The sequence below is a fragment of the Elephas maximus genome, chromosome 1 (assembly GCF_024166365.1).
Source record: "Elephas maximus indicus isolate mEleMax1 chromosome 1, mEleMax1 primary haplotype, whole genome shotgun sequence".
NCBI lineage: Eukaryota > Metazoa > Chordata > Mammalia > Proboscidea > Elephantidae > Elephas > Elephas maximus.
Window position 1 is genome coordinate 71,345,289 of NC_064819.1, and position 26,057 is coordinate 71,371,345.

A 26,057-nucleotide genomic window follows, 5' to 3' on the forward strand; every position below is an offset into this window, starting at 1 on the left:
ACAAAGGTCGCAGGACGTCAGAGCTCTGGCCGTGGGGCACCTCGTGAGCTTAGGGGGTCGGCGAGGGCTGTATATTTAAGCTCTTTGCCCTACGTGTCCTTGTTCTTTCGGCGAACTTCTGGGCTTGCCTTCTCTTCTGAGGTTTATTTTTGCCCAAGCCCAGAAACCGGCGAACTGTCCACGATGAGCGGCGTGACAAAGAATGTCCTGGAGTTACTGAAGGCTGTAAAAGATACGCGCACCTTTGACAGAGTTTTGGACAAGGTATCGGAGACAAAACCGCGGCTTCTCATATGAAGGGGAGGGACTGTGCTTGGTATGCGGGAAGCGCTGAATAAACCTCTGTTGCTAGATTCTGCTCTAGTGCGCCTGTAAATTCACCTTTGTAATAATTATTTCTTTAATTGACCGTTTAGTCTGTGCTAGGTCCAGTGCGTAGACTCTCATCTGAAATGTAGGTAGGTTTGGTTATCACTCTGGAGATGAACCCCTCTGTGCTAGCTTCACTGCTAACCAAGACGTTGGCAGTTCAGACTCACCCAGTGGCTCCACGAGAGAAAACCTGGCTTCCTGCTCCCGTAAAGATTACAGCCCGGAGAAACCCCAAAGGACAGTTCTACTCTGTCACATGGGCTCGCTGTGAGTCAAATTAATTAACAGGGCACCTAACAGAAACAACAGAGCTGGAAAAGACTTTAAAGTTCAACTCTTCAACAGGCAAGTCCCTGCCGTGCTCCGGGGAAAAAAGTAAGAGAGAGCCTCCATGTTTAAGAGGCTCTCACAGTCTAGAACACTAGATAGAAGATAAGCAAGTAATTGCAGGAAGGTATGAAAGCCAAGTGCCAGGTAGCGTGGTGGATGGAAGGGGAAAGAGTCGTTTCTGTGTTGTGGGTTGGGAGGTTTTACAAAGCCTTTTTGAGTTGAGTCCTGAAGAAGTGGGAGTTGACCCTTGGAGGAAGAGGGGGTGCATTTCAGAGATCAGCACTTGCTAGGCCTGGAGGTAGATTCATTTGGGGAAGCCGTGAGATAAGGTGCTATAGAGGTAGGCAGGGACCTTGCCCCATTTGCACATGAACTGGCCCAGACTCCTAGTGTCCAGCGTCTTTGTTACTGAGTGAAAACCCCAGAAGTCATTTGGAGCTGTTGCTGCCAAGACTGCTCCCCGAGGGCAAGGAGAAAAGTTATTTTTAAGGAGTTCACAAATAGAGAGTCCATACAAGTTATGTCAACAATATTCTTAATCATACTACACAGGCACAATGGGGTTTACATGTAACTTCCAAGCAAAAATAGGATTTAAATGCAAAGCTGGTGGGTGGGGGGAGGAAGACCAACGAAAGAAACAGGATTTTTAATGCAACACTGTGGGGGCTGTGTCTTATTCCTTCCATTTGTTTTTGGACATCAGTCATTCAGGACCAGTGTCCATTTTGAACACTGGCTTGGAATCTTGCCTAGCTTGGAATTGTTTGGCATAGTCTCAGGAAGGAGCAAATATTGGACCTCAGCCCTTCCTTATGGCTGCTGACCTCCTGTTGGTTTACAACTATTTACTAAATTAAATATTAAAAGAAAAAGATAATAGTGGCTTTTATGCCCTGTTTATGTGAATGTTTCTCTAAAAGATATATTTTTTAAGATTGCCCTAGCTATTTTCTTCGTACCTTAGGGCCCAGTTGATGTATCTTTGTGAGTCCAGCTCCAGCTGGGTCACGTATTTTATGCTCCAGGACAGGGAATAATGGTTCCGATATTATCTCCTGAATCATTCTTTTCTTTTGATGAGAAATTGGAGATAACACATTGATGATTAATACCTGGACTTAACAGAGCCCCTAGATGGCATCCATAGCATGCAGTTTAAGCTCATGGTGCTGTTTTCCACTGGAAACCATCTGGTTCTTCACCAGGGTCTTAAGGGCAACATTCCCATGGATTGCATTGCCAAAGTGAACAAACTCAATGTACATCAACATTTTAGCCTGAGGCTTTTTTAAGTGTATAAGACAATAGAAGATAAGTTTTATTATGCCTAACACTGTCAGGATGCAGACTAAGAATATTATTATTTCTTGCAATAGCGATTTAGCTCATGTATTTATTCTTGATGGTAGCTAAGGAAATAAATCTTGTATTTGTAAGGGTATTATAGTGTGTACCCAAGTAGCTTGTTGTCTAAATCTATGTATATCCTGTTTTATTTCTCTTGTGTTATTTTTCTGAATACAAGAAGTACTTGCTGCATTACACATTACCCTTTCTTGGGCTAAAAAAATCTAAGGCCATTTTTTTATGTCACCTTGTCTAATGAGGTCAGAGATTGCTGTTGTGTTTTTATCTCATTAGCAACTTAATCTGTTATTTTTCCCATAATGATTGATAAATTTCTGTAAGATTTTTTCAATTTAACTATACCATAATTGGAATTAAAGCTACCAGCCCCACCCTGAGTATTGGACTAATGGGTTTCTTTTGACTCTCGTTTTATGATGTGTAACAATTTAACATTAGCTTTTCAGTATTTACGGGCATCTTTACTATGAATATCTAAAGGTAATCTTAAAATTCTCTAAGTGAGTTGCCCCAGCATTCACCAGGAATCTAAACTAGAGATTGCCCACATAAACTTACTGTCAGTTGGAAAGTAATCATTTAAACTAGTATAGTTGGATCCATCACACAAAAACGTATATCCATAAACCAAAAACCAAATCCGCTGCCGTTGAGTTGATTCCGACTCATAGTGACCCTATAGGGCAGAGTAGAACTGCCCCATAGAGTTTCCAAGGAGCACCTGATGGATTCGAGCTGCTGACCTTTTGGGTAGTAGCCGTAGCACTTAACCACTATGTCACCAGAGTTTCCATATACTTAAAAAAAAAAAAAAAACCATTGCCATTGAGTTGATTCCAACTCATAGTGACCCTAAAGGACAGAGTAGAACTGCCCCGTTAGGTTTCCAAGGAGCACCTGGTGGATCAAACTGACCACCTTTTGGTTAGCAGCCATACCTCTTAACCACTACACCACCAGCATTTCCCATAAAAGGTTTAGACTGTTGCAAAACTCAATAGCCCATACATTTCCATTGCCCCGGTAGTGCAAACAGTTTAGCACTTGGCAGCTTACTGAAAGATCAGTGGTTCAAACCCACCCAAGAAGCTCCGTAGGAAAAAGACTGGTGATCTGCTTCCATAAAAATTATAGGCAAGAGAGGTGGGGCCAAGATGGCGAAGTAGTCAGATGCTTCTGGTCATCCCTCTTACAACAAAGACCTGAAAAAACAAGTGAAACGATTATATATGACAAGCTAGGAGCCCTGAAGATCAAAGGCAAAGTTAGAAAATGGACTGAGCAACAGGGTGTGGGAGGGACAGTTCAGAAGTGGCGAGGAATTGCCAGACCTGAATCGCCAGGAACCGTCAGGCACCATTCCCAGGGGCGACCAAGGCAGGGCTGGTGGTAGTGTTCCAGATGCAGTTTCCTGAGGGAGAGACAGTGAGCCACACAGCCTACTCACAACTCTGGAACCAGAGAAGAACGACACCCTCAGCAAAAGCTAAGTACTTGCATTCATTTTACCATGCCCCTAGCCTCCAAGCTGGCTTCAGTGGCTGTTGATTTCCCTGGGCCTGAGATAGGTCCTGCTGCGTGCCCTGAGCCATTTTCCCGGCCTTGGAGAAGGAATACATTCACAATTCGGGGAAAAGATAATCTGCCCGCTCTGCTAAGCTGGGGAGCTCAGGACAGAAGCGGCTCCTGTCCAGGCACAAATGGTCCACAGACTTTGAATACCTTTCACCCCTGCATGGACCTGTGTGGGCCCATTTCAGGAGACTAGGCCCTTGTTGGCAGACGGCAACTGTTTAAGCTGTGCATGGAGAGGTGGGTGTTTGATGTTTGACACCGTTTTGCCTATTAAACAGGGTCCTCATCTACCCACATCAGGGACCTAAGGACTGGTGGCTCCACACAGGTCACCTAGCCACCCACAACAGGGGTCCAAGGATAAGTGGTACCTCCCAGTCCTTACAACCAAAAGCATTGGGTGCCCATGATCCAGCTGCAGAACCCACCCACCTGTGCGCTCTAGGGAACGGGGACATGCTTTCCTCACAGACGCTCGGAGGATGGTTGTCAGTCCCCTGCTTTGCTCAGAGCATGACACCCTGCTGCAACCAGATACCGATATGTACACCAATCACCCTGCCCCTCTAAGACTATAGGACAGAGCCTGTACCACATACTTGATGACCAACCCCCTGGACACCTGAGCCAAATCCCTACAAGAAAAGTGAATGGACTCCTAGGCTCATATACCTGGTAACAGCTTTAGCCATCTGGTGACAGGATGTTAGAGCTTCAGAGGCAGCCTATTTGGGCATAGCAAAACAAAACAAAGCAAGAAGCTAGGATACAGTAAGTAAACAAAATGAACTAATACTTATAGATGGTCCAGAGACAATAGTCAGTATCAAATCACATAAAGAAGCAGACCGTGATCCCTTCAACAAGCTCTCAAAACACAGAATCAAGGAATCTTCTGGATGAAGGTGTCTTCCTGGAATTACCAGATGCAGAATACAAAAGATTAATATACAGAACTCTTCAAGACATCAGGAACGAGATCAGGCAAAACGGAAAACACACAGCTAAAGCTAAGGAACACACAGATAAAGCAGTTGAGGAAATTAAAAAGGTTATTCAAGAACATAATGAAAAATTTAATAGGCTGCTAGAATCCGTAGAGAGACAACGATCAGAAATTCTGAAGATTAACAATAAAATTACAGAATTAGACAACTGAATCGAAAGTCAGAGGAGCAGAATTGAGCAAGTGGAAGGCAGAGTTAGAGACTGAAGATAAAGCACTTGGCACCAATATATTCGAAGAAAAATCAGGTAAAAGAATTTAAAAAATGAAGAAACCCTAAGAATCATGTGGTACTCTATCAGGAGAAATAACCTACGAGTGATTGGAGTACCAGAACAGGAAGGGATAACAGAAAATACAGAGAGAATTGTTGAAGATTTGTTGGCAGAAAACTTCCCTGATATCATGAAAGATGAGAAGATACCTATCCAAGATGCTTATCAAACTCCAAATAAGGTAGATCTCAAAAGAAAGTCACCAAGGCATATTATAATCAAACTTGCCAAAACCAAAGATAAAGAGAGAATTTTAAGAGTGAGTAGGGATAAATGAAAACTTACCTACAAAAAAAAAAAAAAAAAAAACCTACAAAGGAGAGTCAATAAAAAATAAGCTCAGACTACTTGGCAGAAACCAGGCAGGCAAGAAGGCAATGGGATGACTTATATAAAGCATTGAAGGAAAAAAATTGCCAGTCAAGAGTCATATATCCAGCAAAACTGCCTCTCAAATATGAAGACAAAATTAGGACGTTTCCAGAAAAATTACGGCCAAGGAAACCCTGTGGAGCAGTTCTACTCTGTCACATGGGGTCACTATGAGTCGAAAATGATTCAGCCACTGTCATGGATTGAATTATGTCCTCCCCCCGACCCAAAAAAAAAATGTGTGTTATCAGTTTGGCTGGGCTGTGATTCTTGGTATTGTGTGATTTTCCTCTGTGTTGTAAATCCTGCCTTTATGATGTTAATGAGGGAGGATGGGACTCAATCTACAAGACTGGATTGTGTCTTAAGGCCATCTCTTGAGATAAAAAAGTGAGCAGAGAGACAGGGGAGCCTCGTACCACAAAGAAAGCAGTGTTGGGAGCAGAGCACATCCTTTGGACCCAGGGTCTCTGTGAGAAGAAGCTCCTAGTCTGGGGGAAGACTGATGAGAAGACTGACAGAGAGAGAAAGCCTTCGCCTGGAGCTGATGTCCTCAGTTTGTACTTTTAGCCTACTTTACTGTGAAGAAATAAATTTATCTTTGTTAAAGCCATCTATTTGTGGTATTTTTGTTGTAGCAGCACTAGATGACTTAGACAACCATCTAACAACAGTGATCCATACATCTAGTTGTAGACATGGTTCCTTTTCTATTACTGTAAATTTTAAGGGTGATTTTGCTTCCCAGAGGACATTTGGCAATATCTCAAGGCATTTTTTATTGTCACAACTGAGGAGGGGGGTGGTACTAGCCTCTGAAGGGTAGAGACCAGGTATGCTGCTAAAGATCCTACAATGCACAGGGCAGCACCCCTCAACAAGGAATTATCAGGCCCAAATGTCAATAGTGCTGCGGTTGAAAAACGCTGACCTAGACCAGTTTCTTAATCACTTACCTGTACTGGGTCAAAACTAGGTAAATTGCTACTTTCTTATTTTTTTTTTATTTTTTGAAACTTAGAGGCATGTCTTTTCCTTGGTCTTTGAATTGTTTTGTTGAAAACATGGGACCTGCACATGACTTAGCACAGAATGGAATGTGGCCTTTCTCTAAATTCCTGTTTAACAATTTTTTATATTAAACTCTCTTTGTTAAAATAACTGGTATGGTTTTTGACTTCTCACTGGACCCCGACTGAGCAAATTATATTATGCTGATTATTTGTCCCTCTGAGTATTTAAGTTTCTGACACCAGAGATTTTTGAAGGCAAAAAATGCCTATTTTAAAATGCAAGATTTTTAGATGCAAGAATATTGTTAAAATGCTAAATTGGGGATTGTAGAAATGGCAAATGTTCTGTTACCTATATACTTACCATCAAAAAAATTATTCAAAAAGAGCTAAATTGCAGTAAGGATATAAGTGGTCTCCCAGAAACACTTATACTCTTATCTCATTGCCTCTGTAAAGATAGAAGGGATAATGTTCCTGAAAGTAGGAAGGAAGTGAAAACGTGCAGTGTTTAATATTGCTCCAAGTCTGTCGCATTACCCAGGCGGCAGTGGCCTTAATGGCTGACTAAATACCACCTCACCAAAACAGAGCTGCATTTTCTTCTTGGTTGTATGAGACAGTTCTATCCTGAGTGCTAATCTCTGACAGATTTTTTTTGTGATTTTTTTTTTGAAAGTCAACCAATCAAGTCAAATAACACTTTAAAATTGACTCATAATATTCCAAAAGGAGTTTTGTTTTTTGATCAGGTGTTTTGACTTAGCATGTGAGCCATGGTAGGAATCTGTTGAATGATGGTGACTTTCTATTTCACCAAAATAATCTGTTGAAGGGGACACTTTGCAATCAGACTTGGTACAGATGTCAAGTCAATCCGTGTAATCTTACTTGAGAGCGTTAGTTAGCCTGTTCTTTTTTAAAACCTCTGTTTACTGGTGTTTATTAACAACCACAAAACCTATCTTTTATAAAACACTCATACATAAAAACTAACACTTAAACGTCCTGCTCTTACCACGAAGATCACTTTCGAAATGTCAGTAAGCTAAATTCCGTGGGGCTACAAACAGATAACAACCACGGTTCTTTGCCCTCTAAACCAGTTGCTGTCAAGTACGTTCCAATACGTGGTGCCCCGTATGTGTCCAAATAGAACTGTGCTCCACAAGATTTTCAATAGCTGACTTTTTGGAAGTAGATTATCAGGCCTTTCTTTTGAGGCACTCTGGATGGACTCAAACCTCCGGCCTTTTGATTAGCAGCCAAGCACATTAACTTTTTGTACCACCAGGGACCCTTGCCCTTTAGGACAGGGGTCCCTATGCTGAGAACAGTCCCATAAGATGCTCTGTGAGAAAAAAAATTGTTCATGATTAAGTAAATTTAGGAAACATTGCACCTTGTATCCACTTTACCTATTAAAACTATTAAGTACTGCAGTAAAATTAAATGTTCAACTTTATCATGTTTAAGTGACTTGCCAGTGGAACTTCTTTATCCCACAATAATGCATGTGAAGGGACACACACTTTGGAATCTCAAGTGACAGGCACTGAAATTACCATGTGGAATCCAGAAAGCATAGAAACAAGGGAGTCCAGAAGTGAGGTAAAATAGTATTGTCATCCTTATGGAAATGAGAGACGAAGATGTATATATAAGTGAATGAGATGTCTTAAGAGGACGAACACAGACTAGAGAGAAGTGGTAAGGATTTAGGATTGAATCTTGAGGACATGTGGAGATGAGAGAAGAGGAACCTGTGGAGATAGAAATGTTAGAAACATAAGAATAGACCTTATACTTAATAGAAGAACTTTGAGGTTATGTATTAACCATAAAAGGGCAATGATATGGTTTAAAATTTGTCAATTTATAGATGTGGTACAGTGAATTACTATGGTCCTTCTAGCCATAGTCTTTGTGACTCCATGCAATGATTAGGTAGGACTGTGCAAATAAGGTGCTTGTGGCTCACCAAGGAGATTGGACAGCTTGCTAATAATGCAGATAAGGTTCATGGGGCCCTTGTAGTGGTGGGACCATGCAAGTAAGGTACATAGAACTCTTAACAAGTGGACTGGTCAATTTTGCCATCCCACTATGCTTAAAAGAGCCAATATCACAGCAGTTGAGGGGGAGACCTCCATACCATCCAGAAGAAGAGCTACAAGTAGAGCACGTAGTTTGGACCCAGAGTCCCTATGCTGAGAAACTTTTAGACCCAGGAGACAGAGAGAGAGCTGTAACACTGGATACAGCACAAGACAGACAGAAGTGGTGGCAGAGAAATGGCAGAAGCAGAGCCAGGAGACCAGCATGAAATGGCAGGATGTGCTTCCCAACCCATGGAGTAAGGTGGTTACAGAGGGTGTGCTGACCCACAGAGTGAGAGAACTGAGCGCCTTTAGGCAGAAGGCTTCCTGGAGGAGTGGAGTACCTCCGGGCATTTGTCAGCAGAGCTAGGCTTGTGGGGTGCCCCCAGGCACTTACTGGTAGACCTAAAGAGCTTTCTAACACTTGTCCTATAGGGTCGCTATGAGTCGGAATCGACTTGATGGCACTGGGGTGGGCAGGGCCTAAGCAGATCAGAGGTTGGGCCGAGGGCCAGAGAGACGCCTGCCTGCAATCGCAGCTAAGAAGAGGCTGTCCTGATCAAAGAACTGTTTCCTGAGTCATTCCTGATCCTGAATGGTAACCTGTTACTTCCTGAATACAGCAAAAATCCAAAACCCATTGCCATTGAGTTGATTCCAACTCATAGTGACCCTATAAGAATAGAACTGCCCCATAGGGTTTCCAAGGTGGCTGGTGGATTCGAACTGCTGAATTTTTGGTTAGCAGCTGAACACTTAACCACTGGTGCCAGGGCTCACTAATACACCTACTCCTCACTTATCAACTATTTTGTTATCCAGTATTTCGCTTTTATGACAATAGTAAAAAATCTATTATTTGACTATTTTGTGAATTAACGGTATACATCTGGCAGTAGTGAACGGCAAGGTGCGAAGTGAGAGTAATGCTGACTGTGATGGTTAAGGCTATGTGTCATCTTGGCTGGGCCATGAGCCTCAGTGGTTTGGCAGTTATGTAATGATGTATGTTGGCCATTTTGTAACGATGTAGTCATTCTCCATTTTTGTGATCTGTTGTGCTCATCCTCCATTTTCACATAACGCCAATTTTCGCGTAGTGACCCAGTCTTTGGAACCTAACCATGTCGATAAGTGAGGAGTGGGCGTGAACCCCATAACTGTGAGTATGGTCTGTGAGTTCTGTGTGGTCATTGCAATGAATTATCAAACCCAGCAGAGAAGTAGAGAATGCCATGCGAGGAACAGCTGGTATTAGAATTGGTAAAAAGGTTGGAGGGTGGAGGTATGTCTGACTTCATAGGAATCAGCTTTGGGCTGTTGATGCTGGTAATAATTCTCTCTCCTTTCCCTTGTGAACTTAGACAGGGAAGTCAGATGCCTCCACCATGCCACTTTTACAATATATTTTTTATCATTATTGGCCATTGAAATTGTCTAGGCACAAGAAAATAACAAGGGAAGGTTTGTTCAGAGTTATGTACAAAAATGTTCATTGTGGCATTATTTATAGTATCAAAAATGAGACATAACCCCTGGATGCCCAACCATAGGAGAGCTGGTAAAAGAAATCACAGAGGCTCCATGTGAAGAAGCCCTGTACAAACGTAAGAGTCATGTCTTTAAAAAAGATTTACCAAAGTAGGAGCATGTCATTAAATTATGTGTTATATATAACTTTATAAAATTAACTTTTTGTTGTATTTGTTTTTAAAAACATTTATACTTCTATGTGTTTCAAAAAAAAAAAACAAAACCCGTTGCCATTGAGTTGTATGTGTTAGGCACTATGAACTCTGCAAACAGGAACTCATCCTTTTATAGCAAAAGATGTAATAAAAATCGAAAGACAGTAGTCTGGAAAAGAATCTCACCATATGACTAGGTATTAAAATCTAATAAGGTAAGAAGAGCTATAAAGACAATCTAATGGGTAAACCCAAATGCGTTGCTGTCAAGTCTATTCCAACTCATAGCGACCCTGTAGGACAGAGTTGAACTGCCCCATAGGGTTTCCAGAGAGCACCTGGTGGATTCGAACTGCCAACCTTTTGGTTAGCAGCCAAGCTCTTAACCATTGCACCACCAAGGCTCCATCTAATAGGTAAGTGGGCACAAAAGATGTAAACAGACTGTTCACCGAAAACGAAATGCAGACAGCTCTTAAGCATAAAAGGATGCTTAGTTTTTTTAGTATTGATGTTAGTCTAAACCCACTGCCATCGATGTTAGTCTGGCTAAGGAAAATTAAAACCATGAGACACCATGCTTTTCCCATCAGATAGTAAAAATTAAGAGTTGTGGCATGCCCTTAAGTCGATTCCAACTCATAGCGATCTTGTAGGACAGAGTTGAACTGCCCGTATAATGACAGGGTTAAACTGCCCATTAGGATTTGCCTAGGCTGTAATCTTTATGGGAGCAGATCACTGGGTTTTTTTTTTTTCCTGGAGCTGCTGATGGGTTCGAATTGCCTACCTTTCAGTTAACAACCAAATACTTAACCAATGCGTCTCCAAGGCCGCTCCTTAAAAATTCAGAGTAGTAATATGCATTATTGACAAAGAATGAGGCAATATGAGGCAAGGAAACCCTGGTGGCGTAGCGGTTAAGTGCTACGGCTACTAACCAAGAGGTCAGCAGTTCAGATCCACCAGGTGCTCCTTGGAAACTTTTGGGGGCAGTTCTACTCAGTCCTGTAGGGTCGCTGTGAGTCAGAATCGACTCGACAGCAATGGGTTTGGGTTATCTTAGTAGTCCTTTTGTTCAAGTTCTGATTTTTGTGAAGGCCTCAGAAAGTTACAATCTGAGAGCTTCAATAGAAAAATTTATCTGTTAAAAAAGTTAACGTAACACTACATAAAAGCAGTGTAATTTTTACTCACCCGCCCTAGAAGTTCCAGGAATTTCTGTCATAGTGTTCCTCAGTGAATATATTATTTAAACTTCTTCGTTACTCTTTGGTTTGTGGCTTTATCCTTTGACAGCTAAGCTATTGCTCTGGCCTTGGATCACCATGTTTGTGTTTTAGCCAGGTGCTACCCTGTCCTGGGAATTATTGTATATTCAGGTTCTAGATTCCAAACTGGCCCAGCTCCATGTGTTCCCCTTGAGAGGAATGAGGAAGGCTCCTTCTCTCTTAGTCCCACTTTTCCAGGTTTAAGGCAGCAGAGAACCTGCATGTGAGAGAGATCTTGCCAGTACAGTTAATGTAATAGAGACCTTCATAGCACCCACCCTTATAGGCATTCAGGAATGAATCAACATAATCTGCCGTATACCAGTTTTGGGGAAAAAAATAGTGATTGCTGTTATTCTTTCACAGCACATCTCTGACCACCATTCCAACAAACGAGTAGAGTTTTACACAACAGAGAATCCCTGATGGAGCAGGAGAACAGTGGGATGTAGATTTCAAAATTGTCATAAAAAGACCAGGCTTAATGGTCTGACTGAGATAGAGGGACCCTGGAGATCATGGTCCCCAGACTCTTTGTTAGCCCAAGACTGGAACTATTCCCGAAGCCAACTCTTCAGACAGGGATTGGACTGAACTATAAGACAGATAATGATACTAGTGAGGAGTGAGCTTCTTGGCTTAAGTAGACACATGAGACTATTTGGGCAGCTCTTGTCTGGAGGTGAGATGAGAAGGAAGAGGGGACAGGAGCTGGTTGAATGGACACAGGAATACAGGGTGGAGAGGAGGAATGTGCTGTCATGAAGGGGAGAGCAGCTAGGAGTACAAACATAGCAAGGTGTGTATAACTTTTTATATGAGAGACTGACTTCATTTGTAAACTTGCACTTAAAGCACAATAAATAAATAAATTTATTTTTAAAAAAGTGAACTGTTACATAAGCTGGTTATATCTTCGTGGAATATTTATTTACATTCTTCCTTGCCAACCCCTACAACTTTGTTTTTCCTCCCTTGGTACTTATTTGCCAACTCTTGTTATTTTTAGCCCTCTTACATAACTTCCGCTGGTTTATACACTTTTCAAGGATTGTGACATCTTCCTCACGTCGGGATTTTCTGCCCTTGCCCCTAGTTGCCCTCCATTTTCACATTTATCCTTCAAAGACCTTTTCAGGTGGCACCCACTGTGCCTGAGAAGCCTTCTTTGGCATCCTGAAATCTCTTCCTCTGTTCCACTTCTATACATTGTCTTACTTTTGCTATACAACTTCTCGTATATAGTTGAAAATATCTGTTAATTTGTCTTCTTTCTTCAAACAAAGAGCTCTTTGGGAGCAAGTCCACAGTGCATATTTTAAAACATTTATCAAATTGCACTGCAGTGCCTAGTGGAAGGTGCCTAGTCAAATGCCTTTCACATAGAAGGTTCTCCCTACGGTTTGGTTCGTCAGTCGCTGAAGCCACTAAATGTCGCTCATATAGTTACGGAATGCAGTCTGGTTGACCTTCAGGTTTGAAGGAATTCACTCATACAGCAAACATTTGAGTGCCTACTATGTGCCAGGCCAGGCACCATACTAGGCACTGGGAATAGACCAATGAATAAAACTGGCAAAAATCCCTGCACTCATGTAACATATTTTAGTGGGGGTAAGTCAAAACATCAAACAAAATAAGGCAGAGATACTGTTGGGGCAGGAGAGTTAAAATTTCTCTCCTAACGTGTGTATTGCGGGGTTTTGTTTGAAAGTTCAGTTTTAAATAATGTGACCTGGAAAGGTGTCACCAAAAAAGTGACATTTCTATAAAGATCTGAGCAAGTCCTGGATTTCAAAGGGGAAGAATGTTCCAGGGATGGAATGGCAAATGTGAAGGCCCTTAGATCGGATCACGTGCAGTGTTTGAGGAATATCCAGGCAGCTGGCGTACCAGCAGCACACAGGAACTCAGCAGGGGGCAAGCTGCAGGAGATGAGATCAGAGCATGTATGACGCCGCCCTAAGTCATTTTGAAGACTTAGCCTTTTGCTCTGAGTGAAATAGGGACTCCAGTAGAGGCTTTAGAGCAGAAGAGAAACATAATTTGATTTATATTTTTAAAGGAGCACTCTTGCTGAAATTGAGACTAGACATAAGGGAGGCAAGGGCAGAAGTAGGGAGCCAAGTTTGGAGGCAACTATAATAACGCAGGAGAGAAGTGATGGTGGCATGGACCAGCGTGAGTGCGTAATGGGTAATGGTTGGGGGCTAGGGAAGTGATTGGGATTCTAGATATGTTTGAAGATAGAAGTGGCAGGATTTGCTGATGGGTTGGATAGTGAGGTATGAGAGAAAAAGGAGGGATGACCCTAGGGTTTTTGGTAATTTTATATATTGCGCTTTATGCCTTTTATCTGTCCTAATTGGTCAGGACTGGCATCATTTATTAGTTTTATCACTCCTTTCTCTACAGAGTTGCTTTATATCACATACATCTTGAGCACTAAAATTAGAGGACTTTGCTGTTTCTCTGTTAGCTGGAGCCCAGACACTACCAGTCAGGTACGCGGGGGTGTGCTCAGAAAGGAAGTCAGCCACGGAGAAGGCAGGGTATCTGATAGGATCATATTAGCAAAACCTGTTGCCCTGAGTCCATCTTGACTCAGCAGCCGTATAGGACAGAGTAGAACTGTCCCACAGGGACCCAAGGCTGGAATCGTTACAGAAGCAGACTGCTACATCTTTCTCCCTTGGAGCAGCTGGGGAGTTCGAACCACCTACCTTTCAGTTAGCAACCAAACACTTTAACCACTGCACCACCAGGGCTCCTTCAGCATCCCATGAGCCTTCAGAAAAGCACCTGGGTATTCAGAGTTTGTTCGAGCCTTTAAAACTATCAGAACAAAAGTTCTGATAGCAAGGAGAAAAACAGGTGGACAGAGGTAGTTTGCACAGTTTTGGTACTTTCAGTAATAACATTTACTGAGGACTCTGAGTCAGACATTATACTAACATTTTACCCACATTATCTCATTTAACCCTCACGACAATCCTGAGGTAGGTACTATTATCCCCATTTTACACAAAAGAAAATCAAAGCTTACCTTTCTCAAGGTCTTATGGCTACTAAACCCACTGCCATCAATTCAATTCTGACTCAGTGACTTTATAGGGCAGAGTAGAACTGCCTCATAGGGTTTCCAAAGAGCAGCTGGTGGATTCAAACTGCCAACCTTTTGGTTAGCAGCCATAGCTCTTAACCACTGTACCACCAGGGCTCCAAATAAGTGGGGTCTAAATCCAAGTTGTCTGCTCCAAACGCCATCTGTTAACCAGTGAGACAGTAGAGTGCCTAAGTTTAGAAAACTTGTCCTATATCCTTCTGAGTGAGTCTGATACTAAGTGTGGCCTTTGGTAGTCTAGTGAGTCTGAATGATTAATAGACCCTGAGATTCCTGGTGGGCATTGCAAAGGAGACTGAGCCAGCAAAGGAGACTGGAGTGACTAGAGGTATAGGAGAATATGGGGTCATGGGAGGTAAGGGCAGGCCAGAAAATGATCATGATGTCACAGAATGCTGAGAGGTCAAATGAGAGAAGGGCTGAAAAGTGCCCATTCATTGTGCTTGGCAGTAGAAACTGTTTCTGTTGAGCAATTTTAAGAAAATCCATGCCAAACTATTCAAAACAAACTTTCAATCTGATGATGGTTGTGATCTAGGGTCACAAGTTTGGTAAGGATGACAATTAAAATATTTTGAGCACTTATGATATACCAGGCCTTGTTCTAACTAATTTGAATTTTAATCTTTACACAAACCCTGAGGGCAGTGCTATTATTATCTCTACTTTACAGATAAGGAAACTGAGACACAGAGAAGAATCTTGCCAATTCTGGCTCCAGAGCCAGTGCTGTTAACCACTGAGCTATAATGTTGTTAGCTGCCATCAAGTTGGTCCCAGCACATGGCTATCCCATGCACAACAGAATGAAATCCTGCCTGGTCCTACACTATCCCCATGATCTGTTGTGGGTCAGACTGTTGTGATCCATAGAGTTTTCATTGGCTGATTTTTGGAGGTAGGTCGCCAGGCATTTCTTCCTAGTCTGTCTTAGTCTGAAGGCTCCATTGAAAGCTGTTCAGCATCATAGCAGCACACAGGCCTCCACTGACAGATGGGTAGTGGCTGTGCGTGAGGCGCACTGGGCAGAAATCGACCTTGGTCTTTCGCATGGAAGGCAAGAATTCTATTATTGAACCACCGATGCCCCCACCTGTATAATTATACTGCTAAGAATATACATTTTGTGATTGAACAATATGATTGGACCATCGTACTTTGATAAGCGTGCACCCTTTTATGGCCTTTAATGTAACTTTCATCTGTTCTTTGCCCCCCCATCACACTGCCACCTCCTGTGTTCTTACTCTCTTTACCTAATTTCCTGCTTATCTACAGCTACAGTTGTACCTTGTCCTCAGACCCACTCCTGGCATCTGCATAACACACATGAAGTCAGTAGAGTCATTGGGGCAAATTGCTTGGAAACAGCCTCTTTGACAAATAGACACACATAGAAAATTCTCATCGACTAAATACCGTCTGTCCTCCTCTGTGCTTTTGTGTGTATGTATGGTCTATGGTATGTAAATGTGCCACACTCCTGTCCTTTAGACCCACTGCAAGCATGCACCCTTCCTGAGACAGAGACACACGTTTCTTCTTCTGTATAGTAGAGGCAGTGGGGGGTAGGAGAAGCTGCACCCATCAGCAGCAGTCACAGTGATGGTGGTGATTTTAAAGACGAGAATGATCTGAAACGTCAAAGCCTAAGGTAAATTCTGAGATCTGGACAGAGCTTCACATTAGGGACTGTCTCCTTCTCTGCTGTTGATTACTAGGTCTCCCTTTTGTCTTTGAAGAAGCCTGGGTAGAACAGTGGTTAAGCGCTCGACTGCTAACCAAAAGGTTTGCAGTTCAAACCCACCAGCCACCCCAAGGGAGAAAGGTGCGGTAGTCTGCTTTTGTAGAGATTTACAGCCTTAGAAACCCTATGGGGTAATTCTACTCTGTCCTATAGAGTCGAAATTGACTCAACGGCAATGAGTTTTTGGTTTGGTGGTACAGTGGTTAGGCACTCAACTGCTGACCAAAATGTGGGCAGTTTGAACCCACCCTCCACTCAGCAGGAGAAAAATGTGTCAGTCTGCTTCCGTAAAGATCACACCTTTGGAAACTATGGGGCAGTTCTACTCTGCCCTATAAGGTTGCTATGAGTCAGAGTGGACTGGATGGCAATGGGTAAGACAACAAAGATAATGATGAAGCTACATCCTACCCAACTTCCCAGAGCTAATGGATAGTCTGGTGGGGAAAGGGACCAGTGGAGAGCTAACCTCTACAGATAATGGGGCTAGGGGAAGAACATTATTAGAAAACAAAACTCAGTCCCAGTCAAAATCTGGGCTGTAGGGTGCATACTTGTTTATTTAGTTAACAATAACTCACTCTGTGTTAGAGACCACGCTGCATGCTTTCCAGCCATTGTCTCAGTGCTCACGAGTCTACTATCATCTCCATTCACAGATGAGAGAACAGCTAGTCCAGGTTCGACTCAGAGTCCTCGGGTACAGCATGAGAAAATCACATCCCCTCATCTCACCTGCTCCGCGGTAGACAGCTGGGTCAATCTGGGCAGTCCTAGATAGAGGTGGCTAAAGATGATCCTGATTCACCAGTTGTCTGGTGAGAAGATGGGTGGGGAGCCTCTTATGTTGCCGTGGAGCCAGAAATATACCTGCCATGGTCCCCAGCAACATGGAGAACTGCCCAGATATGTTCCATTAACAAATTCTTGCAGGTTAGCAAGAACTTTTATGGCTCAGCCCTATCTGACACAACAGGCTCCTCAGTTTCCAAGGAGCAGCTGGTGGACTTGAACTGTTAGCCTTTTGGTTAACAGCTGAATGCTTAGCCACCAGGCCTCCTTAAAGAGCTTGTTTCTACCTGGTTTCAACCAGGGACCTATTGCGTGTAAGGTGAACATGCTAACCACTACACAATGGAAACTACCACTTGTTGCCTTAATTCCTTTATTTTACATAGGGAGGCAAGAATGAACAATGCATAAAAACATTTCTCTTGCTATATCAGGCTGACCAGTACAAAATTTTCCCTATTCCAGCATTGTATACCTCTATTCTAGCCTTATATAATTAGCATGGCCTTGGCCTTTCTAATTGGAGAGAACAACCACCACAAAAAAAAAAAAAAAAAAAAAAGGGATGTCATAGAAAATCAACATTGATGTTTATTTTACTTTTTGACATCTGAACCAAAGTTAGATAATCAAATAGAATTTGAAGTACTGACTTCTGCTAAACACACAGTGCCTTAAACCTATACTAAACTACCTTTGGTGCTATGAGGCTGTCATATTAATTGCTGAACTGCCTGGCCTCCTTCCTCATCTTCATCTGGCTAAGTCCTGTCCTTCAGGACTCAGATGTCATTCTCCAGGAAGCCTTTCCGAATGCCTCTCCCCTCAAAACATATCCTTTTAAGTTAGGTATCCTTACTGCAGGAATCCCTGGGTGTTGCAAACACCTAACGTGCTCAGCTGCTAACGGAAAGGTTGGGAGGTTTGAGTCTACACAGAGGAGCCTGGGAAAGAAGCCCTGGTGACCTCCCTCTGAAAAATCAGCTGTTGGAAAACCTCTGCGGAGCCCAGTTCTACCCTGACACACATGGGATCGCCTGAGTTGGCATCGACTCTGGCAACTGGTTTTTTATTCTTGAGGCCTGTATTTATCCTACCTGCAGTCCTTCCTTTATTGTGGTAGTTCACGTATTTGTCTCTTCTTTAGACTGAGAGCCCTCTAAAAGCAGGGATTAGATATTATTCACCTTTATACTGTCAATGTGTGCTATATAGAAAGGAAATGCCAGAATAAGGCAATTTTACAATTTTTCCTGCTTGGTGTATATGATTAGTTTATGAGGACATCTTGTGGCTAGATCATTTATTGCTATAAACAGGCTCAATCCAATTCTACCATTTATTTTCTTTGACTTACCTGTTGAGCAAAACATGACATCTGATGACATCATTTAGGAAAGCTTATATTGTGTGATTCTGTTTCTGTCGTATTTCAGGGCCTTCTAGGTGAAAAGCTGCAAAGCCACCAAAGCTTTAGTTGGTAACACTCTCAAATGTCTCTCTGGTGGAAAGACCCAGAAAGGTCACTCTATATTTTTATAGTTAGTGATTAGGGAAACTTGAAGGTAGATAGACCTAGACTAAATCTGAGTTCCGTTAGACCTTGTGTGACCTTGTGAATAAACCATTCTGAATTTAAGTTATCTGCAAAATAGAAGTTATCCCTTATTTACAGGTCTGTCTTTCTTTTTTTTTTTTTTAGTTACTTGGAATTGTTTATTACAAAGTCATTTAAAAAATGATTCTGCTTGTAAAAACTTGGGAAGACCAAAATTAAAGCTACAGTGGGTTAACAGATCAGTGATCAGCTGGCTTTATTGTGCAGAACAGTGGGGGTTAGCAAGAACTACCACCACTTTTCCTTGAATATTCCCACTTTACATAAGGGTCAGTTTCTTTTCTAGGGAGGTTGATGACTTACTTGAATTTCTGAATCAACTTTTTAGGAGAGATTCCCAGTTTAATCCAATGATAGTTCTTGACGGCTGTCCGGGCTTTTCTGACACCACAGAATGAATGTTAAAAATTCTCTTTTCTTTTTTGTTACATTAGGTTACTTTTCTCTCTCATGCTCCTGGGAAAGTGATTTGTGAAATGAAAGTGGAAGAAGAGCATATCAATAAACTGGGCACTCTGCACGGTGGTTTGACAGCCACCCTAATAGATAACATATCGACGCTGGCTCTGATATGCACAGGAAATGGACTGCCTGGAGTCAGTGTCGATCTGAACATATCGTATGTATCCAAACGGTACCCCAAACAACTTTCTAAAATGTGATAAGTCATTTCGAACAACTGAGATGAAACACATTTGTAACGTAAATAAAGCATGAGATTTGCTTAGCTGGTCATCTTTAAGTGTAGCTGTAGATATGCCCTAAAACGTTAAATGGCCTTAAAATCTGTAACTAGAGCAACTAAATTCTGAGTACTAAACCAAATCTGTTGCATCGAGTCAGGCCTGACCCATGGTGACCCTACAGGACAGAGTAGAACTGCTCCATAGGGTTCCCAAGGCCGTAATCTTTTCGGAAGCAGATTTCATCTTTGACCCACGGAGTGGCTGACAGGTTCGAACCTCCGACCTTTTGGTTAGAAGCTGAGCACTTTAACCACTGTACCACCAGGGCCCCTTGATTTCCAAGTACAGTATGTGTAACACATTCCAAAAAGCAAATGTCCAACTTCCAATATGTATACTAACGGGGAGATCATCACGAACTCGCAGCCGGTAATCGTTTCCTACAGTCCTTAAAAGCGTCACTTGTCCAAATGTCGTATGACGGTTGTATGGAGTCCATATACTTACAGAACATGTTTATAGACTATAATTCGAAGAAAGTTGGAGAAAGCTTCACATGCACATTGTAATCTTGTTGTAACAAGGCAAACACAAGTGTCCAGTCTTAAGAACAGACTGCAATCCTGGCTCTTTCCCTGAGACTTTGCAGATGGTTTCTGTAGGTTTATACCATGTCATCAGGGAACGGTACTCCAGACGTCAGGCTGTCACTCGCTGTTTTGAAAGTGCCGGAAAGGGTCAAACTTTTCCAAAATGTAAAAAATTCAAATTCCAACATGAACAAGTATGGTTCCCAGTCCCATTCCTAAAGAGTACGGGGCTCAGGGCTTTAGTTGCAAGACAATTGATTTTTCTATCTAAACAACGGGAAAATATATTTACTGGGGGGACAGGCAGGGGTTAGGGTGAAAGAGTCAATGTTATGAGACATGAGGGCAACGGAAATGTATAGGTTATTGAGTTTTTCAACAGTCTAAACCTTTTATGGGAAACCATGGCGGCATAGCGGTTAAGAACTACGGCTGCTTATAAAAAGCTCAGCAGTTCGAATCCACCAGGCGCTCCTTGGAAATTCTATGGGGCAGTTCTACTCTGTCCTATAGTGTTGCTATGAGTCAGAATTGACTTGATGGCAACAGGTTTGTTTGTTTTTTTGAAACCTTTTATGAGACTATGAAACATTCAGTCCCCTCTTTAAGGGGAATAAATTAAATTGAGGGCTCAGTAAGCAAGCCACAGGACAAGATGCAGATAAATGCTCTTTTGAAATTAAGATTACAAAAAAGAAAAGTTCGCTATGTTACTGATGAGTATATTCAGCAGTCCTTGTTTTATTCCACATCTTGGGTTAAGACCAGTTGATGACTCCACTTTTCCTTAAGCACCTCTAACGAGAACAGAGAGAGATCTTCAAACCTAGCACTGTGTTTCATGATGTTCTATGATATTGCTGCTTTCACAACCCTAAAGGATTTTTAATGAATCAAGCATAGGTGTAGCTTTTCGAAGTATGTGTTGCCAAAAGCTTTGGCCACTATCATAGCTCTCTTAGCTTCAACAATTGATTCACTAGAATGGAAACTAGGACTTAGTCTCGAAGATTTACCATAGGTATTTCAAAAGTAAATTAAGAAGCTTCAGTGAATGAACACCTTATGATTCACTCTTTGTACTACCACTGACACGGTGCCAAACTTACTCCATCCCCACACCTTATGTTCTAGATTACACAGACTAAAGACGTCTGTCAGACTATGACTTAGAGAAGATAATGCTAGGATAGGAATATTGTTTGTTGTTGTTAGTTGCCGTTGAGTATATTCTGAGATATAGCGACCCCATGTGTGCAGAGTAGAGCTGCTGCATAGGGTTTTCAAGGCCATGACCTTCCAGAAGCAGATCATCGCCAGGCCTGTCTTCCGAGGTGCCTCTGAATGAGTTTGAACTTCCAACCTTTTGGTTAGTAGCTAAATGCTTAACTGAGCCAGGATAGGAATACTGTTGGGAAAACGCCAGCTTCTGAATTTTCCACATTTAATATTTGTACATCTATAGCACTAGGGGTTGCTTGTCTCCTCCTCCGCCTGGTTTCATTTAAGTTAATGGCCTATTGCCAAAATTCTTGATTTATGAGACAGATTTTGGGGAAATAATGAAAACTTGGTAAATTGTTACTAAACATGCCATTTTGATTTCTTTAAATTGAGGTACACAAATTCAAACTAGCCTCTGTTCTCTCTAGCAATAAAGTCCCAACTTCCTTATGCCTTCTAGCCACAAACACTGAAACCCTGTCATCTTAACAAAAATACATATTTTTTTTAAAAGTTCCCTGCTTTATAAAAAGCAGGAATAATGAATGGTAAGGAAATTATTTACAACATTCTTTTAAACAGCCCTCATGCTACAGAGTCTTTAGTGGAGTCAGCTGAATTAAAGACAATTTAATGATTATAAGTGGGAAGGAAGTGTCTCTCAAAAAATACGTATATATAATTCATCATCACAGTTGTAGGGACCCCATATTAATTCCTCCATAGTTCTTACATTGTCATTTTAGAGTTGAGTAAATTCTACATATTGATATGGTGCACTGTAGATACCAAGCAATACTTCAACTTAGAAATTAAACAGATTAGAGGAAAACTTGAAGAATTCTTTCAGTGGCCCCAAATAACTATGAAGTAGGGAACTTGAAAAAAAGGCAAGGAAACCCCTTCCGGTATTTATGGGAAAAGAAACTTGTTTGTGGATAAGGAATAGGTGAATAAGATTTGATAGGCCAGGAAGCTTAACTGATATTCTTAAGCTGTGTTTAGGAGTAATGTAATATAGGAAGGCTGTTTTGAGATGTATGCAACTTTCCCTTTTAAAAATTATAAGCCTTTAACTATATTTAATTTTGTTTCCTTTCAAGGTACATGTCACCTGCTAAAATGGGAGAAGATATACTGATTACAGCGTATGTTCTGAAGCAAGGGAAAACACTTGCCTTTGCCTCTGTGGATTTGACCAACAAGGCCACAGGAAAATTAATCGCACAAGGCAGACACACAAAACACGTGGGAAACTGAGATTAGCAGTCTGACCTAAAGAAACCCAACAATGAATATCAGTGCAAATTTGATTTCAAATTCTCAAAATAAATTAGCACAACTAGAAAAAATAGCTAAGAAACTTTTTCTCTGGGGAAAGACATTAGAGACCAAGTAGAGTAGGTGGTCCTATGTTTTTTCATTTTAAGCCTCTTCAATTTTATGTTTTAATCATGTGTACATTACATGGATTAAAAAATTCTTACCTCAAAGTGTTCTATAAATTTAAGTAAAGCAAAAAAGCTAGCAGGGCCACCGCCACCTTGTGATAAGATTACTTTTAAACTAAAGTCCAGTGAAGTCTTGATACATGGTACGGGTATGGGTGGAACTTAAAGACGTTATGCTAATTGAAATAAGCCAATCAGAAAAGGATAAATACTGTATGACATCAGTTACCTACATAAAAAGACAAGGCAAATGTACAGAGATCAAAGCTTATTAGTGGTTACGAGGGATTGGAGGGAGGGGAAAGGGGCCATAGATGATAATGGAAAAATCTCATTAAGGGTAGGGTTGCACTGCTGAATAATTGCTGTCAATAAATTGTGTGCTTGTAAAAAGGTGAACTGGCAAAAGTTGTATGATACCCCCCACACACCTTTTGAACTCACTATTGAGGTTGCTACTGAGGTTCACCCTTCAGCCAAAGATTAGACAGATCCATAAAACAAGCAATAATACACGTAGCTCAACTGTGTATATGAGACTAAGTGGGCACACCAGCCTAGGGGCAAGGACGAGAAGGCAGGAGGGGACAGGAAAGCTGGACGAATGGAAAACAGGGAACCCAAGGTCGAAAATGGGAGAGTGTTGACATGTCACAGGGTCGGCAACCTATGTCACAAAACAATGCGGGTATCAATTGTTTGAGAAACTATTTTGCCCTGTAAACCCTCATCTAATGCACAATTTTTAAGAAAAAGTTGTATGATATATTTACAACAATAACAACAAAGAGTAGCTGCTGGGGCTACTTGTGTACAACCAAACACTTCATGGGATTTGGTTCCTTGGTTTGGAGGTTTAGGGTCATGGTTTCATGGGACATACCAGTTAATTGGCCTAAAAATTTTTAGTGCTTCTGTTTAACCTCCTAGTTGGTTGAGTAGTGCCTGAGGTCTTAAAATCTTGCAAGCAGCCATCCAAAGGAACAGCAGTTGGTCTCTATTCATCTGGAGCAATAGAGGAAGAGAGGCAGGAATAGGAGGATATAGAATGTGTGGCTAATTGCCTCCATGAACAACTGCCTCCTTTGCCATGAGACCAGGAGAACTGCATGGTGCCCAGCTACCATTAATGAACATTTTGATCTGAGGTTCCAGAGAAGAATCCTGATGAAAAGGGAGAAAATGCAGAACAGAATTTCAAATTCTCATAGATTCTAGACTTCCTGGATCCATGGATGCCAGAAAAACGCTTGAAACGATTACCCTGATAACCTTTAAACCTTCAACAAAAGTATGCCCTAAAATCATCTTAAAACCAAACAGTAGTTTAGGTTAACTATAAAAAATGTCTGCCGGTCACTTGAGAGTGTGTCGGCAACTCTTGTCTGGAGGGGGGATGGGAGGATAGAGAGAGAGGGAAACTGGCAAAATTGTCACGAAAGGAGAGACTGAAAGGGCTGACTCAATAGGGGGAGAGCAAGTGGAAGTACGGAGTAAGATGTATGTAAACTTATATGTGACAGACTGATTGGATTTGTAAATGTTCACTTGAAGCTTAATAAAAGTTAATTAAAAAAAAATCCAAAAAAAAAAAAATGTCTGCCTTGAGCATTCTGCTTTTAAGAACCATCTACAAGGGATCAAATTGACAACAGCAACCAGAAAAATTAGACAGGAAACTTGGGGGGGGGGGGCAGTGAATCTGTTAATGAGGAACAACTCAGAAAAGGTGGGTAGAATGGTGGTATGACTCAAAGAATGTAATTAGTGTCACTAAACTATATGTAGAGACTGTTGAATTGGTTCCTTTTGCTGTGTATAACAACAAAATAAAATTTAGAAGGGAAAAACAAAAAACTAAAGTCCAATATTAAGCTAAAGGAAAAATATTAAGTTAACCCATAATGAATTTTAGGTCCTTCTTAGGAGCTCTAAAATGCCATGCCACATTTCCATTTCTTTTATAACCCAGTTTCAAGAGCATGAAACTTCAAATAACTACCCGTGGCCCAAATTGGAAAATACTTTGAGCTACCTGGTCTAAATACTCAAGAAAGTTTGAGACAGCACCAGAGTCCAGCACAACTAGCTGGTCCCTGGCTACCACCACTGACTGTTCTGACAGGGATCACAATAGAGGGTTCTGGACAGAGCTAGAGAAAAATGGAGAACAAAATTTTAACTCACAAAAAAAAGACCAGGCTTACTGGTCTGACAGAGACCAGAGAAACCCTCAGAGTATGGTCCCTGAACACCCTTTTAGCTCAGTAATGAAGTCACTCCTGAGATTCACCCTTCAGCCAGATTAGACAGGCCCATAAAACAAAATGAGACTAAATGGGCACACTAGCCCAGGGGCAAGGACCAGAAGGCAGGAGGGGACAGGAAAGCTTGTAATAGGGAATTCAAGGTTGAGAAGGGAATGCTGACATGTTGTGGGGTTGGTAACCAATGTCACAAAACAATGTGTACTAATTGTTTACTGAGAAGCTAGTTCTGTAAATCTTCCATCTAAAGTACAAAAAAAAAAAAAAAATTGAGGCAAATCAAATTAGTGACAGAGGGAATGGTCCAATGGGTGTGCTGCTTTTCTGTGATAATTACAGCAAAACCTGCAGTCAGGACCTGTGTAAGGTGGAAACCTGTCAGAGATGGAAAACGCAAATGTTTTCCACCAACAGAGTGCAATAGAAAAGTGGTAAGACTGCACCCTGTCAAAGGTGGAAAAACAAGGCAGTACCATCAACCTCCAGGGCCCTGGTGGTGCAGTGGTTAAGAGCTACAGGGTGTTATGGTTGCTAACCAAAATGTTGGCAGTTCACATCTACCAGGCACTCCCTGAAAACCGTATGGCACAGTTCGGCCCTGTCCTATAGGGTCGCTATGAGTTGGAATAGACTCAAAGGCAATGGATTTGGTTTTTGGTTACCGTCAAGTTCCAGCTCTCACAGGTTTCACTGTATAAGACTGGCATCTTTTTTATTAAAGGGGGAAAAAAGCAAACTATTAGAATAAAACCACACATATCTTGAATCTCCCAGTCAATAGTCTTAAAAAGATCAAGTTCATAATGGAAAATTTGGCAATGGATATTGGCGATGCTTGCACATGAGTAACGTAACTGATGTCACTTAATTGCACATGTGAAAAATGTTAAATTGGCAAATGTTATATGTATTTTTACAACAAAAGACCATATTCACAAATTGCTTATTTCTCAAAGTCTTGTTGACTATGGCACTCCTAGTATTTGATTTCTGTATCAGGGAGTCTTAGTCAACATTTCATTACTAAAGACTGAAAAGAAGCAACTTTAAATAAATTTGGACACAGTGAAGCTAACAGTTAAGCCTGTACTAGAATGGTTGCTCATCTGCTGAAAGGGCAGAAGCAGACTTCCTAGCAGCAGTGAACACACAGGAGACCCAGATGTTGATTCCTAACAGTTCCCAG

The 26,057-nt window shown here is 41.6% G+C and overlaps 1 protein-coding gene across 1 annotated transcript; it reads left to right on the forward strand.

Moving 5' to 3' along the window:
- Positions 1-27: 27 nt before the first annotated feature.
- Positions 28-24,295, forward strand: ACOT13 (acyl-CoA thioesterase 13). The gene is made up of 3 exons (XM_049884932.1): positions 28-264; positions 19,088-19,272; positions 22,257-24,295. Exons 1-3 carry the CDS (start codon positions 184-186, stop codon positions 22,411-22,413), a joined length of 423 nt encoding a protein of 140 aa, XP_049740889.1. The 5' UTR covers positions 28-183; the 3' UTR covers positions 22,414-24,295.
- Positions 24,296-26,057: the final 1,762 nt, after the last annotated feature.